Here is a 17,931-nt window from a genome sequence, read left to right on the forward strand (position 1 = left end):
CGAAAAGTTCGTACAGAACCGCTTCATATCACATATGTAAACAACATTCCTCAGGAATGGCTCTTTTGAGTTCTAATTAATTTCGGATGACAAAAAAAAAAAAAAAAAAAAAACACTATTTCCGGATATTCGCGGATATCCACGGATATTCGGAATTTCCGGATCCTGATATGGATACTAAATTAGCGGATAATACATATACAGATACAGATACAAATATTTTAAAAAAATCGGATATCCGCTTCGTTTACAAGCTTTTACTTTGTGCCATGTTTCTTAAAAAAATGTTTGTACATAACATCGGTTTAGGTTAGTACGGTCTTCGATGTGGAATGACAGTCGTACACGTGGCACGTTTAGAACCATCGATCATCGACCGTTCAAAGTTCAAAAAATTTCAGGTATGCGCAGAGAACGGGAATTAAAAAAAAAAAAGATTTTAAAAAGAAAGCAAAAGAAGAAGACAAAGAAGGAGAAAGTAGCAAGAAAATAGTTTCCGTTACACATCTCTGCTCTCGATTTTTCTCTGCGAAAGCCAAAACCCTATTCAATTCCACCAACTTCCAATTCTTCTCGCCGATTTGATTTTCTCCGACGAATCTTCCGTCCGTCGCCGACCACCACCGCGGCGTTTCATTCTCCCTCTGTTAAATCCCTTCGTCTCTGTAAGCGATCTTCTTTGATGTTTCTAATTTCTTTCTTCTTTCCTATTCTGGATTTTGATTTCAGGTGGCTATTATGTTGGATTCTCATGTATTCGTTGTTCTAGTTTCCATACATGGTTTTTGTTTGTAGGTTCTCTTGATTTCTGAATAATCTAACACTTACGATTACTGATTCTCAAAGAAAATCTTTGATTAGGGTGATTAGGGTAATTAGATTGAGACGTAACTGTGTGTAATCGTGTAATCTATAGATTTAGAGTAGTTTTGTAGCATTTAGACCTAATAAGTTTCTAAATTTGGTTTCAATGTTGTGTGTTGAAGAAAGATGATGGGACCTCCGAGAACACCGTTAAGTAAGGTAGATAGGGTCAATAATCCTTATACTCCAGGTGGTTCCAAAGTTACAGAGGAGAAGATTCTTGTCACTGTTCGGATGAGACCATTAAACTGGAGGGAACATGCCAAATATGATCTCATTGCATGGGAATGTCCCGATGATCAGACCATCGTCTTTAAGAATCCCAATCCTGAGAGGGCTGCAACCAAATTTTCATTTGGTATTTTGATTAGTCATTGCTTATTTGTCTTCTCTTCTTTTCATTTTTGTTATTTAGCTCATTGAAGTTTTGTCTTCTTTTTGTACTACTTATAGATAAAGTTTTTGAGCCAACTTGTGCAACTCAAGAGGTTTATGAAGGTGGTTCTAGGGACGTCGCACTATCTGCATTAGCAGGAACCAATGGTGATTACACAGATAGCTAAAATCCCATCATCTAAGGATATGTTATATGTGGATATGTGAATTCTTATCTCTATCTATTGCAGCAACTATTTTTGCTTATGGTCAGACCAGCAGTGGTAAGACGTTTACAATGAGGGGAGTTACTGAAAGTGTTGTTAAAGATATATACGAGCATATAAGAAAAGTAAGTGACCAAATTGAAGCGTTTTGGTCTTGGTTTTGTGATATGTTCTTTTTCTATGCTCATGGATCTATTGAATTCTATGCAGACTCAAGAAAGGAGCTTCGTCTTGAAAGTATCTGCTTTGGAGATCTATAACGAGACTGTGGTTGACCTTTTAAATTGTGATACTGGGCCCCTTCGACTGTTAGATGATCCAGAGGTATGTAAAGGGCTGGAAACACTAAGTCAAGTGCTCAAAGAGACATACAATAATCTCGGCCAGTTTGAGAATGTTGGTTTTATTGCAGAAAGGAACCATTGTGGAAAATCTGGTGGAGGAAGTGGTAGAAAGCAGGCAACACTTACAGCATTTAATTAGCATTTGTGAAGGTAATTCTTCCTATCACCTTCCTATCTTTTTATGCATTTGATGATGATAGTATTCTAGGTAGATATGTTTAGCAAAGCCTCAAAACTATGTAGATGACATATTTGAAATATGACACATTGTCTCACATTTGTTATGTTATTTTCCATTTGCTTTTACAGATCAAAGGCAAGTAGGTGAAACTGCTTTGAACGACAAAAGTTCAAGATCGCATCAGATTATTCGGCTGGTATGATCCATGCTCATGTGATATGCTGCATGATTTAATTAATACTCAATCTTCTTTAATTTTTTAAACATGGAGAAGATAGTTGTGCATAGTTATTTGCTACCTATAAGCAGTAAAAAAGTAACCACTTTCCATAAATTCTCATGTTCTCTGCTTTTGATACTCAGACCATCCAGAGCAGTCTCAGGGAAATAGCTGGCTGTGTGCAGTCTTTCATGGCAACTCTGGTACGTCATTTTATTATCTTTGGGTTGAAGTTTCACTTGGTATTGAAGATATTTTAATTGGTGCAGAATCTTGTTGATCTTGCTGGAAGCGAACGTGCTTGTCAAACAAACGCAGATGGCCTAAGATTGAAGGAAGGGAGCCATATTAACCGTAGTTTATTGACACTTACTACAGTAATCAGAAAACTGAGGTCAGAAAGCACAATGTTTTGAACACCATGATTGTCTTTGGGCATGTCTAAATTACCTTTTAGCTTGATGAACATTTTAACCGGGAGGGCATTTTAAGAAATTAGCAAAAAATTAACATTTCTACTGCCAACATTGCTTTCAAGTGCCAGCATAGATTGGAAATGGAAAACTGAAGGGTCTGTATTATTTCTGTTATTTTGGTTGTAGTTCTGGAAGAAAAAGTGATCACGTGCCATATAGAGACTCAAAGCTGACAAGGATTTTGCAAAATTCACTTGGCGGGAATGCTAGAACAGCAATTATATGTACGATTAGCCCAGCACTCAGCCACGTTGAACAGACCAAAAAGACACTCTCTTTTGCCATGAGTGCGAAGGAAGTCACCAACTGCGCTAAAGTGAACATGGTACGTCACTTAGTTAGATGTCAGGATGATTATATAGAGCTTTGCGTTTGGCAACCTATAGCTTTTCTTTGGCCTTTCATTGCAAATTTGGTTTCGTTTGTGAGTAGCAATCATCTTATAGAGAGCATATGCAATTTATCCAGGATTAGAATGAAAGAATTCTAGAAACTGAGCATTCTTTGATTGCTAATCTGACTGCATAGCTATTCTACTCTTGCCATGAATTAAGATACAAAATGCATCGATTTGGTTACCTGTAAAGATGTAGTGAGATCTATTTTAAGCCTTCTTTTGTTGCTCTCCCACTAACATTACTCCTTTCGCTTCGAACTTCTTTGTGTTTGATGAAAAACAAAATGGTTTTGCTTGTTCTTGATTGAAAATGTACCCTTCTGCTGGTATTCATTTTAGGAATGTGATTTTAGCTGATTTTCTGTTGTAGGTTGTCTCAGAGAAAAAGTTGCTGAAACATCTGCAGCAAAAAGTAGCCAAACTCGAGTCAGAGTTAAGAAGCCCGGAGTCCAGTTCATCTACCTGCTTAAAGTCTCTGTTAATTGAGAAAGAGATGAAAATCCAACAGGTATGACTTTAAGAAATAAGAACTTAAAGTTTTATTAACAAAAGCAATTATTCATTCATGTTAAACTTATGGTAGATGGAATCCGAAATGAAAGAGCTAAAGCGTCAGAGAGACATTGCACAATCTGAGCTTGATCTAGAAAGAAAAGCAAAGGAGCTGAAGGTATGTGCGCGCTAATATGAGATACTACATTTTCTGGGATAACTTCAACCTGATGCAGACGTACCTATATAATTGGTTTCAGGGGTCAAGTGAGTGTGAACCTTTTTCTCAAGTGGCAAGGTGTCTCTCCTACCAAACTGAGGAGGAGTCCATTCCAAGCAAATCTGTTCCGTCAAGCCGCAGAACAACTCGTGGTAGGAGAAAGGATAATGTGAGGCAGTCTTTAACTTCAGCGGATCCAACAGCCTTAGTCCAAGAAATTCGTTTGCTTGAAAAACATCAAAAGAAGTTGGGTGAGGAAGCAAACCAAGCACTGGAGCTAATTCATAAAGAAGTGACATCCCATAAACTGGGTGATCAACAAGCTGCAGAAAAAGTTGCGAAAATGCTGTCAGAAATCCGAGACATGCAGAAGAGCAACCTTTTAACCGAGGAAATTGTAGTTGGTGATAAAGCTAACTTGAAGGAAGAAATAACCCGGTTGAATTCTCAAGAAATTGCAGCTTTGGAGAAGAAGCTTGAGTGTGTTCAGAACACTATTGACATGCTTGTCTCGTCTTTTCAGACAGATGAACAACAGACTCCAGATTTCAGGACCCAGGTGAAAAAGAAGAGAGTTCTTCCCTTCGGCTTAAGTAATAGTCCTAACATACAGCATATGATCCGGGCACCATGTTCACCTCTTTCGTCTTCTGGGACTGAAAATAAGGCTCCTGAGAGCAATGTTGTGTCTACTAATTCAGCCCCTGTTTCTTTTGGAGCTACTCCACCAAAGAGGGATGATAACCGCAGTCGAACACCGTCAAGGGAAGGAACGCCTGTATCACGACAAGCAAACTCAGTTGATGTTAAGAGAATGAAGCGCATGTTTAAGAATGCTGCCGAAGAAAATATACGTAACATCAAAGCTTATGTTACTGGATTGAAAGAACGTGTGGCGAAGCTTCAATACCAGAAGCAGCTTCTTGTTTGCCAGGTCAGTTTTAACTTGTACCTTACCTTGTGCTTATTCATGTTAATTTGTTCATATTCGCCTTTGGAAGGCAAATTTGTCCAGTGCTTTCAGATCCAGGAATCAGTAACTTAAAAGTTTGTCCATGTTAGGTGTTAGAACTGGAGGCAAACGAGACAGGTGCTGCTTCAGAGTCCGATGCAACCGATGAATCTCAGATGGATTGGCCCTTGTGTTTTGAAGAGCAGAGAAAGCAAATCATAATGTTATGGCATCTGTGCCACATTTCAATCATTCACAGGACACAATTCTACATGTTATTCAAAGGAGACCCAGCTGATCAAATCTACATGGAAGTTGAGCTCCGCAGGCTGACATGGCTCGAACAGCACTTGGCCGAGCTTGGGAATGCGAGTCCTGCATTGCTTGGTGATGAACCAGCAAGCTACGTAGCATCAAGGTATTACAAGAGCTTTCCTTTTTCCTTCCTTCTCTTGATTCTATGAGCCAACATTTTTCACAAGCATATGTCTTTGGTGTGCTGCAGTATTAGAGCTTTGAAGCAGGAGAGGGAGTATTTGGCGAAACGGGTAAACACAAAGCTAGGAGCGGAGGAAAGAGAGATGCTGTATCTGAAATGGGATGTCCCGCCGGTGGGAAAACAGAGGAGGCAACAGTTCATCAACAAACTCTGGACAGATCCTCACAACATGCAGCACGTGAGAGAGAGCGCAGAGATCGTGGCTAAGCTTGTCGGATTCTGTGACTCGGGAGAGAACATAAGAAAAGAAATGTTTGAGCTCAACTTTGCGTCTCCTTCAGATAAGAAGACATGGATGATGGGTTGGAACTTCATATCAAACTTGTTGCATCTCTAGGCTCTAGTTGTTGTACCTGAGATAATCCAACACGCCACTATTCTCTTTTTGTAAATCGTTTAACTTCAAAGTCTTTTGATGCTGAATAGAGAGGGTGATTATATCACACGACCTGTGAAACTCTCTTTTCAAAATCGTAACAAGATGATCCATCTAATGTCTGTTGGGAAATGTTAATGTTTCTATATTACTCGATATAACGGGCCACTTCAGATATCGGCATAGCAACAGAAATTTTTGCATTTTCCGTATATAAAATCGCAACAGTGATTAACACACTTAGACCCATTTCAAAATTGTGTAACCAAATCAAGTTAGTCACTCATGACGACGACTACTTCAGAAAACACAAAACGCAATATATAACCGCAGGTGTTTGTCTTTCACGCGAGTACAGCAGACCAAGAAAGCGCTAAAAGAAGGGATTACCTACAAATAATTCTAACAAGAATTGTACAAGCTTTATATAAACATTACACTATTTACAAACGGCTTCAAAACAAATTAGGGGGATAAAAAGGTTTCAAAAGAAAGATGAAATTTTATGCAATACAAATGTTCCAGCTATTCAGTATTATACTACTCTTTTGTACCATTCCGTGTTCCTAAGATTTTTGGACTCAGTGGCAGAGTGCTTCACCGTATGCTACCCATTCTTTGAAGCTATCTGGAAAGTCATCCCGAATCTTTGTTCCCATCAGTTCCTTTCCCTATCCACAAATACAATTTCTCACATAAGCAAAAACAATCTCTAATCTTCCAAAAGAATAAACAATCAAAGTGCGGGTTGTGAAACTAACACCCGAGAGATCACTCACACATGACAATTCTTTTAGCTTCTACGGATTGACTAGACTCAAGAGGCATTTCATTTCATATTAGTTTCATCATGTCAAGCAAAAAAAAGGAGTAAAAGACAATCCTCTACTTGTAACTTGTCTGTCAGTTAGATCATGGATATGTCCGTTTAACTCATCTTATAGCATACCAACTACGTCCCTTAAAATCCTTTTGATTTAATGATTAAACCAACAAAAAAAAAGGTGTTTGGCCATGGCTCTTAATGAACTTTGTAAGTAAGAACTCAAATGGGAGAACTAATTAGTCTAAGATGAAAGAAAACCTACCAAATTCATTGTTTGCGAAACTAATAATGGAGAAACGTTAAGTTGAATTGGGAGGCCACTGACCTTACTGCTGCTTGACCCACTTTCACTTGTAGTTGGTGCTGATTGTCCTACTCCATTGACGCTATTCTCTGTTGAAGACGTCTTCGCTGTCAAATTTCTTGTAAGCGCCGACGACCTGCCAAAAGGAACATGATTTATCACGACAACCATATTTGACATATAAGAGTAAAGTGGATCTTGGTATTATACATTTGGACAAACCACAACTTATCATCGGCTTTTACCTTATCACCAAATTAACGAGTGTAGTAATCAATGAGCCTAATCAATTTTTGTCATGGTCTTTCAATTTGGGTTTTAACCAGTTGGTTTGTAGATTGTTGACTGATTTTTTTCTACTGGCTAACAATTTCAACCTTCTGTGTTACAAGCTTTAGTAATATTTAACACTTCTGATTATCTGTGCTCTTTAAAACATGATATTGTTACCTGTCAAATAGAGCATTCTCGCATGGATTTTCTGATGATAAAAGCCACTCAATATCAACAAAATTGGAGACACTAGACATGTCTTCCTCCCCGCCAAAGTAAACTTGATCGCTACCAAAACGATGAACCTTTTGCACATCTCCGAAGAGCTGTTTCCGAGGCATTGAAGGAGTACACCTACATAGATATTATGGCTGGAAAAGTCAGTTTAACCTACTACGACTCACTTAATAATTAAGTGTGTTAAGGTTCATTCCTTGATTCCATGAAGACAGCAACCTAAGACTATATGAGCTCCCTCCTATTGATAGAAATGATATAATCAATAGATCTTTCCCCAGCAAGATCATTAAACATGACATGGACACTTAAAAGAAATTACTGCATGCCTATCCAAATAGGTTCAACTACCATAACTGGGACAATTCCGAACAGTTGAAACAATATATAATCTTAAATCCAATCAGAAAGAGATGTAAAGGGCGATAGAAACAAACCTTGATAATGCTACATCATTAGAAACTGGTATATCAGATGATGACTCTGAAAGAATATGGCTCACATGCTGTAATGGTGTGGAAAAACCTTTTTGTGGCATGCTTTCATCATTGCTACTCATGGCTGGCAGTGGAATGCAACTTTCGTGGAGAAAGTCCCCATCTGATAAGCACCTTTTCACAAGAAACCTGAAAGCATTATACTAGGAGCTAAGAATCTGACAAAACATGGTAATCAAGGTTTCTCATTTCAAGAGATATCAGGAAGAAGTCATAAACAACAACAACAACAAAAAAAAGAAACCGATAATGCTCTAAGTCATATCTATCAGCAGCTAAATTTCTAGAATAACATACAACTTGATGCAGTGACCAAACCAATCCTCTTTTTCTCATGACTCCATTTTCTCAACTAAGAAAACTCCATTCGTCCAAATTCCTTGGTCATCCCATGAATTAAAAAAAATCATGGTAAAACTAGGCCACAGAAGTTACTTAACTTAGCATGAAAATGGAAGTACATTATAGAATGACATTCTAATATCAAAGGATGTTGATCATATCCGTCTAAAATCTCCTGAAGCAGACACCCCAACTAGGTCTACAAAATATTAGATACCATAGAACTCCTTTAATCACTGAAGAGTGTCTAAAAGAGAAATTAGAACACTTCAAACCTTAATTAAGGATAAAATTTATAAATAGCTAACACTGGATTCAAGTTTGCATCGTCAGTACCTTTCATCTTTTGCTATGCTCATCTCTCCATTTCGTCCATTAGAGAGAGAATTTGATCGTAACTCCCAGATTGCTGGCATTCCCTGTTCAGGCTGGAACGTGCCAAGAAATCTGCATATAGAAAAGTTACTAACCTGAAAACGTTTTTAACATGAATATATATAGAAAGAGATAGGAAGCACCTTACATATTAATGGCGTCTTGTTTATCTGCATCCATATATGCGTTATTATAATATCGTTGCAGAGTTCTCAAGAACTCCTGTGACTGAGTTGCTGCTCTCCACTGGCCTCTTCTCTCGCTGAAAACCTATTGCCCACCAGAAATTCTAGGAATCAACGTTATTATAATGTTCAAAATGTTCACTTAAGACATTTGTTTGACCCTTGACATTGCCTAACCAAGAATTCAAGATGATTTTATCATTGTGTATAGAAAATACGCAAATTACATAATTAAGAACATATCACTAATTGTTTCTAGCAGGAGATTTATTACAAGATTCTATGAACAAGACAAACCATATCGATGCCTCTGTGAATTTCAGATTTAAATAAATTAACCTTACCTTGTTGTGGGCTGCGGATCCACCATACTGATGAGCTAGTGTGTCACCCATTCTCTCATACAACCCCATTAACGAAATAGCCAAGGGATCATCAAGTTCTATGGCTGGAACATCTCTAATCCCTAATACATGTAGCTGCTGCCCAAGAGCAGCCCAGCCATATGCATATTGTGCTACATTTGTACGGTCAAGGCAATCAATGCAATTCGTCCTAAGAACGCCACTCTGAAGCCTGGGTGGCTTGACATCACATTTTTCATAAGCAATATTCTTACTCCTACTGGATTTCTTCTCAAGGCTATCATCATCATCAGAACTAGTGTGTGGAGATATATCCCCAGTGTCAGCACTGCAATTTATAAAACATTAACTGTTTACGAAATATTTCTAAAATCTATTTTTATTACATCATCTCTACCAATCTGCCGTCAATGCTATTACTCATTTTAAATGATAATCAATGAAGATAGCCGAGATATCACCACTAACAAGAAAATACAGTAATTTACATGAAAAAAGGTTCATCTTTTTGAAGAACAGGAAATTGAGCAGACACCACAGAATATAAGTTGGATAAAAAATTGATATGATAAAGAAGTGATGGAAGAATTCTAAGCTACATGACTTACTCAGAAGAGGACGACAAGCTCATGTAACCCTCAATCTTCATGGCTGGTGTTACTTGATAGTAAAACAAATCTGTTAGCATCAATGCACAGGCAGCTACTTTGCCAAGGAGTGCCAAGACATTTGTTGTTTTTCTGGAAGAAGGATAGAAAACAGAAAACTGGTTTTCATCTAGAAATGTATTAAAAGACTTTCACATGATTCTAGCAGCTAAAACACATGGGTATATACGACAGATACCTCTGAAAATGTTTGTGCAGGTCCCAGTGGAGGAATCGCAGACGATTTTCCTCAGGTAAATCTTTGTTTATGAAATCAATTGCGTTAACAAACTCTTCTCGGAGGATTGACTCTCTAGGCCTCTTTTCTTTTGTCTATTGATTGTGAAAACCAAAGGAGCGATGAGGTGTTGATGAATAAGATAAAATGATAACAGCAAAACAGATACTAGGTGGATTAGGAAACTCACCTTGATCAAATTCAGAATGATGATGGGGTTTCCATATCGTTCTACAAGGTTATCAAAGTGAAGTCTAGTCGCCTCATAGTCTGGTTCTTTCTTTGACACTACATTTGATAATAGTAGTCAAACAGGGGAGAAAGAGAAAGGAGAGACAGAGGGGGAGCAGTGCAGAAATTTTAGTGCCACAAAACTTACAGACTATATCCGGCTTTAGATTCAGTCGTGAGGTCTCTTGTGACCAGAAAAGTGGGATTGAGCCACGATTCTGCACAACAGAACTTATTTGCATAGGGTGGTCTTCAGGAACATCTTCGGACACTATCTGCTCAGTCTCAACGTCATTGGCAACATTGCCATATCTGTTTACTCCTCGCTTCAAGTACCTAATGTGAATAGAAATTTAGGATATCTATGAAAAAATGGTTATATCTCAAATGAGATGTATAATTTACATCTACTATTGTTGGGTATTGTTCAATAATCTGGTGAGATATCCAGATATGACTAATTATGCAGTTTTATATAAAAAAATAACATTTAGTCTCTGGAGGCACACCTTCAAGTGTCAATTGCATGCTTACCACAGAGCCTAAATTGCCTGACTAGGGAGTGAAATAATTTTTTTTACCTGGTTCCAGCATTATGACGGGAACGCCTAGCAATAAGGGTGATCTTAAAATCCCGCCCAGATTCAGAAAGAGAGGCCTACATGCAAAATGAGGCATAGTTCTTGAGTATCCAGGTGTTGGAGATTTAAGCTTCTAGTATAGCTGTATGGGTGAAATAGAGAGCTTCTTACAGGACTTTTCTTCTAGCAGTGAGCTGCCAGAAAACATACAATTCTCACCTGCTTAAAGAAACCATAAACCAATGCTACAGTCCACAGGGTATTCCGAAGATGATGTCGGATTCCCCGAGTCAAGAACTCATTCCAGACAAACATTTTCTCATAGAGAACATGTCCGGTCTCGTAATTGCATACATTCTTCTGGTAGCTTCTCATTATATTGTAAGAATAGCTGAAAAAGAAGTCTTTCGTAAGGTCCACCATACAGAGGAGCCTTTTGTATCTGTTCCTCAACAAATTGAAAACACCACATAAGAAAAAGAAAGGGTTAGATGACTTGAGCTCATTAAAACGTGGAAAGCATGGAACGTCTAAAGAACTGTACTTTCTTTTTCGAGGAAAAGAGAGAAGAAGAGTAATTTTCCAGAAATGAAGAAAACAATAAATATAGCACAGGAAATCTCAAAAACCTGTTTTCATCTCTTATATTGGCAATGTTGCACTGTAGAGTAGAATTCTGCAACGCAACAATCTCGCTCTTTGATACAGCATAGACACTATGACCAAAGATTTCACCTATTTGTCTTCTTTCAGTTATAAGCAGCATGTAATAGGGTCCCAAGAATTTAACAAAGCCTGAGAGCACATAGTAGTTAAAAATATGAGAACAAGCTCAAAGTGAACACAAAAGGATTAAAAAAAATGAGACAAACACATACCAATGATACCATAACAAAGAGTGACAAGTTTCAGCCCACCCGTAGCCTTATTTCCTTCATGTATCCGTTTGAGCAACTCATAGCATTCTTTCTTTGTGTAATGAGTCGAATCTTGACTAATGTTAAGCTCAGACGGATCAAGACGATCAATCTTTAGTACTCTATAAACTCCACTTCGATCCCAACCAATCATGTAAAAGTTCTGCAAATAGTATCATCATCATAAGAGCCCTTAGAGAGACACACCATAGACTTATAGTAACTTAACATATATCAAATCTCAGGCAAAACTAGAATAGCTGATTCCAATTATTGAAAGTGGAAGTTGTAATTTACCGATTGAGTTTCGAAGAGTTTGAATTCCTGCATAGAAGAAGCGTAAAGAGAATGTGTTGTTCCAGAGGAGCTTAAACCACCATCGTCCGTTAATGGCGATGAAGACATAGCTGAATTTACAGATCTCCCCCGAGCCGCTGGCTCAGGGAAATTTATCGCCGGAGCATTCACCAGATCAAATTTCCGGAATCAAACCTCCATGAACAAAAATAGCAATAACCAAATAAATAAGCCACAACAACACAGATTCTTCCTCTCGAACTTGCAGAAAAAATCGAGAAATTCTCCAGAAAAATGTCGAAGATCGAAATAGAGAGCTAGAGAAGAGCGATCATGGAAACAGATCACAGAATCGTCATCACTCTGGAAGTGTAAACAAATGATCAAAACGAAGCTTCGAATTCACAAAATCAGCAGTTTACGTCGGCGAAGAGATAGATGATACAGAGAATGACCAAGAGAAGCTTTATATGACGAAGAAGAAGAAGATGAAGAGAGAAAATGGATTCTCTCGAGAAAATTGGCCAAGGGATTGGATCGAGAAGAAGGTGTCGCTGATGAAAACCACAATTTCTGATTTTGTTTAATTAATTAATTACTGGAGTATATTGATAATTGTTTTTTTTTTTTTGAATATTTCTCGTGATCGAAGCGAGCTTAAGTTACAGCTGTATGGACACCAATGGAAGAGCTGCACTTTTTTTTTTTTTTTTTGTGAACCACACATAATTAATAAATAATTTCTTGATTGGTTGTCCAATTAGGAGGAGTAGAGTTTACAAAAGTAACTTCAAAAAATAAAAGTCTAGAAGAACGGGCTAAGCAGTCCGCTTGAACATTACATAAACGAGAAATAAGAGAAAGCGAGAAGAAAGGGAAAGAGAGACGGAGAAAACCAAACTCGTCTAGAAGATTGGAGAAAGCAGGCCATTCATCCGGTGAGTGTATCATCGAGACTAACTCCGAGCAGTCTGATTCAAACACCTGACAATCGATCCCTCTTGAAAGGATATTCTTCATAGCCCAAATTAAAGCTTCCATCTCCGAGTGAAGAGGGGAGGGACACCTCCGAAGGCACTTTGCACCGAGCAGTATCGTTTGATCATTTCCTTGAAAACACCACCATCCTATACCCATTGTTGGATCTGAATTTTTCCAAGAACCATCAATCCGACATCTTATAGATTGAACCGGTCGTTCCAAAGTTTCCGTAGTAGAACTAGTTTCGATCGGATCCAACTGAGCTTCTTCCCACATTAATTTTTCACTCAAAGCATGATTTAAAATATCTCTGGGTTCAGATTGTAATCCCTTGAAAACCTTTTTATTCCTATCTTTCCAGATGAACCAGAAAATCCAAGCATAACTGAAAGTTTTCTCTCCCCCATCTAGATTAGATGGTAACCTCCAATAAAGATAATCTAGATTTGAGAATTCCGAGGTTAGAGGAAAACTACCTATTGCCGTAGGTATATCTGATAATTCCCATATTTTCTGAGAATGAGTGCACTCAAATAAAGCATGATTTATTGTTTCCTCTGCCATCTCACACCTTTTACAGAGAAAGTCACATTGGATCCCTCGATGTGCTAATTTTGAAGTAACTGCTAGAGATCCCGTAGCAATTTGCCATAAGAAATGTTTTAGTTTTGGAGGGGCTTTGACTTTCCAAGCTTGTGCTTGTAAATTCTTATAATTCGGGCCCCATTCGATCGTTTCTGTCATCTCTCTAGCAACCCGATAGCCTGATTTTACTGTATATCTTCCCGATCTTGTATGATGCCAGATAAGCCTATCTGGCTTATAAACTTTGCTAATAGCCAATCCCCTAATAAACTGAATATCCACTGGATCCAAAAATTCTTGTAAAATAGGAAGAGCTGCACTTTTGAACCACACTTTTTTTTTTTTTTTTTAATCTCAATTAAGGTTGTAATCTTTCTTTTTTTATTTCATGGTTTAACTATAAAATCTTAACTAGATTTTAACGATTTGTTTTTAAAATTAGTCATTTTTAAAATTTAATGGTTATATATTATATTAAAAAAAAATTGTAAATTGTATCATTTTTTAACTTTATTATTATATGACGGTTCAAAATAGTTAAAAATGTTCAAACAAAGATGATCGGAGAATTGTATTTCTAAATCTTAACTAAATCTTCTAAATATCTATACTTTTAAATATGGAATATCCGGTTCATAATTCCGGATATGTTTTGACCCGAATCCAAAAAGGATATCAACTATCCCGTGTAAGATTTATGAAGTAAATTTCTTATCAGGTTGGGTACCAAATTTGTCGGATAACAATTTAACCCACGTGGAAGTCCCCTTGGTCCATTGGTTGATCAAGGGTTAATTAATGCTTCTACACCCAAAGGTCTGGGGTTCGAGTCCCAGATACTGCGATTTATTAATATATTTACAGATTATTGGAGGTAAGTGTGCATGAGATCTCCAGCGATGTACAATTATAGCCGTTCGCCAGGATTCTACGCAGAGAGGGAAATGTCCATCAAGAGTATGAAGAAGGAGGTGAAGGAGGTAAGCATGAAGAAGGAGGTGAAAGAGGTGACGTCTGTCGTGGATCTAATAAGGGTCGGAAGGAATTGTCAGTTGTAGAATCGTCTATGTAACAGTTCTCATAATTTGCAATAAATAATAAATCTAGAGGAAAAAAAAAAAAAAAAAACAATTTAACCCACCTGCTAAAAATGTACTTAAAAAATACTAGTATAGATAGATATTAAAACCAAAAAGAAAAATTTGAAAATTAGTATGATAAATTTATTAGTATGAAAAATTTGAAAATGCATTGAGATATTCAACCCGAATTAAAAAAAAAAAAAAATTAATAGAATTTTGTTAAACGTTTGCTTTCATTTATTCTAACAAAGACATGTTACGATGTAGGCCTGGGCATTCGGGTACCCGTTCGGGTTCGGTTCTTTTTTTTCGGGTATCGGGTCTATTCGGGTAGGGGGTCAAGACCCATTCGGGTATTCTAAAAATTTGGTTCGGGTTCGGTTCGGGTTCGGGTCGGTTCGGGTATTTTAATAAAAAAAACAAAATACCCGAAAATAACCAAAAATACCCGAAATATTTTCGGGTTCGGGTCGGGTTCGGGTTTTTAACTCATATATACCCAAATCTAACCGAAATACTCGATTTATCGAAAATACAATGGTTACTCTTTACCCAAATATAACCAAAAATATCTAAAATACCTAATATATTCGGATTTATGATTGTAATTTTAGGTATTTCGGGTATTATAAATATAAATATAACTAATATTTATAGGTGTATATTTGTATTCGGGTACATTCGGGTATTGGATTCGGTTCGGGTTCGGTTCGGGTTTTTTTCGGGTAGGAAGTTAGGACCCATTCGGGTATTTTTAAAAATCGGGTTCGGGTTCGGTTCGGGTATTGTTCGGGTTTTTCGGTTCGGGTATTCGGTTCCGGGTATTTTGCCCAGGCCTATTACGATGTCATGAGTACTTAATTTCAAATTTGATTTTCCCAAAGATTTTTCCGTTGACTTTATTTATTAGTTGCCGACCTGGCAACTCCTCCTCCATCTACTTCATTTGGACAATATTTTAACTATCTTGGCGGGTCTACAAGCAATTTACCGGACTATTAAATTACTAGTTTTATGTTTTAGTTTTCTTATGTTGTTTATTTTAAATTTAGTACTTGTTTGCTTGTTAAGTTTATAAAGCTATGTGTTGTAATTGTTGTTTATAAAATAATTATATGTATTAAATAAAAAAGTTTAAATTTGAGGGACTAAATTATAAATAAAAAAGTTGAACTCAAAAATAGAGTTGAGAATAGAGTGGGTTCAAAAAACGTTTTTGGGTTTTCCACAAAAAAACTCTCGAAGAACACTGACGGCGATGGAGGCACCTCTAGGGTTTTAGTACCCAACTATGAGGGGTTTTGATCGGAGTCTCCTGTTTCGGTTAATTGATGTTTCGAAATGGAGTCCCAGTGTGTGGATTCATGGTTTTCGTTTGGTTTTGAGGGTTAACAGATTGATTTTGGAGGGATCCGGTGTTTGTTTGGTTTTGGTTTTGAGGGTTAATGGGTTGATCTTGGAGAGATTCGGGGTTTGTTTGGTTTTAGTTTTAAGGGTTAATGGATTGATCTTGGAGAGATTCGGTGTTTATTTGGTTTTGGTGTTGAGGGTTAATGGGTTGACCTTGGCGAGGTTCGGTGTTCTTCCTTTAGGACTGATGAAGGATTTTCGGCTTCTTTGGATCTGGTCTCAGGAAGGAGCAGAAGTTTTGAGTGTTATCCGAATCGGATTCAAGGTATTAAGGTCAGGTCTGGTCCCAGAGAGGGATTGGAAGGATTACGGGTCTGCTTTGGTGTCTCTTAAAGGTCACTACAAGAAAACAGTCGTTTTACGACTACGACAATAGTCACTACTTAGTCGTAAAACTGGATAATACGACTAGGTTACGACCAATACCCGTAGTCGTAAATATTTAGTCGCTAAAATAAATAGTCGTAAATTTAGTCGCCTTTTAACGACAAACATACGACTAATATATATGAGTCATATATTAGTCACTCATTAGTCGTAACATTTGATGACTATTTGGCGACTATGTTACGATTAATCAACACTCATATAAGGTCTGTTTAGTGCAGTCGTATACATAGTCGTTAATTTGTAGTGACTAAATGGCGTCTATTTTACGACTATAAATGCGACTATTGTAAGACAGTCATTACTTAGTCGTTAATAAAAGCGACTATATTGCGACTAATATACGACTTTTTTATGACTAATTGGCGACTATTGTTGCGACTAATATAAGAATTTGGCATTTCGGATTTTGTTTTCAAATTGTTTGGATTCCGATTTTGTTTCATTTCCGATTTTGTTTTGAAATTGTTTGGATTCAGATTTTGTTTCATTTCTAAGTTTGATTCCATAACCCAAACAACATTAATCTAAAACCAAATAAAAAAAAAGAACTCCAAATCAAATAAAAGCCAAAACACATACAAAAGTACATCATTCACTATCAAAGTACACATACACACCATTCACAATCAAAGACACTTATCAAAAACTGAGAGAGTGATAAAGTTTTTGTTCATGATAAAAGAGAGATGAAAAGGAGAAACCTATGGATCATTTTGAGGAAGAGGCGAGAGAGGGTCTGTGGTTTCTTGAGGAGCTGAATGAGTGGCCATGAAGTCCAGGAAGTGCGGATCGGTTTGCCGCAGATACTTCTCTACCAAAGACAAGTGTGCGAGCTTCTCCTTTTGCTCAGCCGCTACTCGGGTTTGCTCAGCTTTACGGGCAGCTTCCTCAAGATCTCTCTTTTCATTATATGCTGCCTGCTCTTCTATCTTGCGTTGAGCTTCCTTCAGCTGTTCTTGCAGATCCAGAAAGGATGTAGATGAAGATGAAGACTGTCCATAGCGCTTGCGCTTGCCAAGAGTCTCTTTGAGGCTTCCAATTCCATACGGAATTCCTCTAGAATCTACCTCAGTGGACTGTAAAAAAGTAAGAGAACAGCTGAGATTAGAGAAGGGTTAATTGAACTCCAGATTATATAAATGTAATTTGGAAAATTGAAACTTAACCTGCAGAAAGATGGTGGTGCAGTCCTCTGTTGTGAGCTCCCGGGGACGTGACTCGCCATCTGAAACACTCGAAGCATCTGCCTCTAGCTGAGACAACCTCAGTTCCAAATTCTGCTGGTATGTTGTTGCTATTTTCTCCGCCTTCCGATCAACATACGTACCATCTGGCCTAGTATGGGTCTTGATGAAAACCTCACCAAGACTGACCGCTCTTCCCAGTTACTCTTCCTGCATTGTAACCAAATAACATGTGTTAACCAGTCATAATGAAAAGATAAATAAATAACAGATATATGAAGTCACTGACCATTTCATCTTTGATTTGTTGAAACGACTTAGGGCCTAAGAAATGAACGTGAGGACCAAGTCCGCCACGGTC

General features: G+C 37.6%; 2 protein-coding genes across 3 annotated transcripts; one reads left to right on the top strand and one right to left on the bottom strand.

The window, feature by feature from the left end:
• The first annotated feature begins 441 nt into the window (after nt 1-441).
• LOC9313338 (kinesin-like protein KIN-7B) lies at nt 442-5,798 on the top strand. Of its 2 annotated transcripts, none has more exons than XM_021024626.1 (15): nt 442-665; nt 987-1,222; nt 1,318-1,407; nt 1,491-1,591; nt 1,677-1,790; nt 1,879-1,960; nt 2,120-2,187; nt 2,355-2,414; nt 2,481-2,605; nt 2,814-3,012; nt 3,455-3,592; nt 3,668-3,754; nt 3,837-4,730; nt 4,859-5,166; nt 5,254-5,798. In XM_021024626.1, exons 2-15 carry the CDS (start codon nt 991-993, stop codon nt 5,582-5,584), a joined length of 2,829 nt encoding a protein of 942 aa, XP_020880285.1. In that variant the 5' UTR covers nt 442-665; nt 987-990; the 3' UTR covers nt 5,585-5,798. The 2 variants fall into 2 exon arrangements, with proteins under 2 accessions (XP_020880285.1, XP_002875601.1); XM_002875555.2 differs by having other exon boundaries at nt 991-1,222.
• A 124-nt stretch (nt 5,799-5,922) lies between these two features.
• LOC9311670 (phosphoinositide phosphatase SAC3) lies at nt 5,923-12,532 on the bottom strand. Its single transcript, XM_021024627.1, has 16 exons — nt 11,939-12,532; nt 11,603-11,804; nt 11,354-11,519; nt 10,944-11,166; nt 10,725-10,801; nt 10,292-10,479; nt 10,103-10,200; nt 9,874-10,007; nt 9,636-9,767; nt 9,007-9,355; nt 8,626-8,747; nt 8,439-8,549; nt 7,701-7,889; nt 7,204-7,380; nt 6,775-6,889; nt 5,923-6,294 (listed from the first exon to the last, which is right to left on the bottom strand). Exons 1-16 carry the CDS (start codon nt 12,044-12,046, stop codon nt 6,205-6,207), a joined length of 2,481 nt encoding a protein of 826 aa, XP_020880286.1. The 5' UTR covers nt 12,047-12,532; the 3' UTR covers nt 5,923-6,204.
• Between the last annotated feature and the right edge of the window lie 5,399 nt (nt 12,533-17,931).

This window comes from Arabidopsis lyrata (genome assembly GCF_000004255.2).
Source record: "Arabidopsis lyrata subsp. lyrata unplaced genomic scaffold ARALYscaffold_5, whole genome shotgun sequence".
Lineage (NCBI taxonomy): Eukaryota > Viridiplantae > Streptophyta > Magnoliopsida > Brassicales > Brassicaceae > Arabidopsis > Arabidopsis lyrata.

What these genes read in the sequence shown, in the direction of transcription:
- LOC9313338 (XM_021024626.1), top strand. Translation starts at nt 991, where the DNA reads ATGATGGGACCTCCGAGAACACCGTTAAGTAAGGTAGATAGGGTCAAT. An exon ending in TGCAACCAAATTTTCATTTG is followed by an intron (nt 1,223 to 1,317) that starts GTATTTTGATTA and finishes TACTACTTATAG; the next exon opens with ATAAAGTTTTTGAGCCAACT. An exon ending in ACAGTAATCAGAAAACTGAG is followed by an intron (nt 2,606 to 2,813) that starts GTCAGAAAGCAC and finishes TTTTGGTTGTAG; the next exon opens with TTCTGGAAGAAAAAGTGATC.
- LOC9311670 (XM_021024627.1), bottom strand. Translation starts at nt 12,046, where the DNA reads ATGTCTTCATCGCCATTAACGGACGATGGTGGTTTAAGCTCCTCTGGA. An exon ending in TCATTCTGAATTTGATCAAG is followed by an intron (nt 10,008 to 10,102) that starts GTGAGTTTCCTA and finishes CACAATCAATAG; the next exon opens with ACAAAAGAAAAGAGGCCTAG. An exon ending in CTGCACAAACATTTTCAGAG is followed by an intron (nt 9,768 to 9,873) that starts GTATCTGTCGTA and finishes TCCTTCTTCCAG; the next exon opens with AAAAACAACAAATGTCTTGG.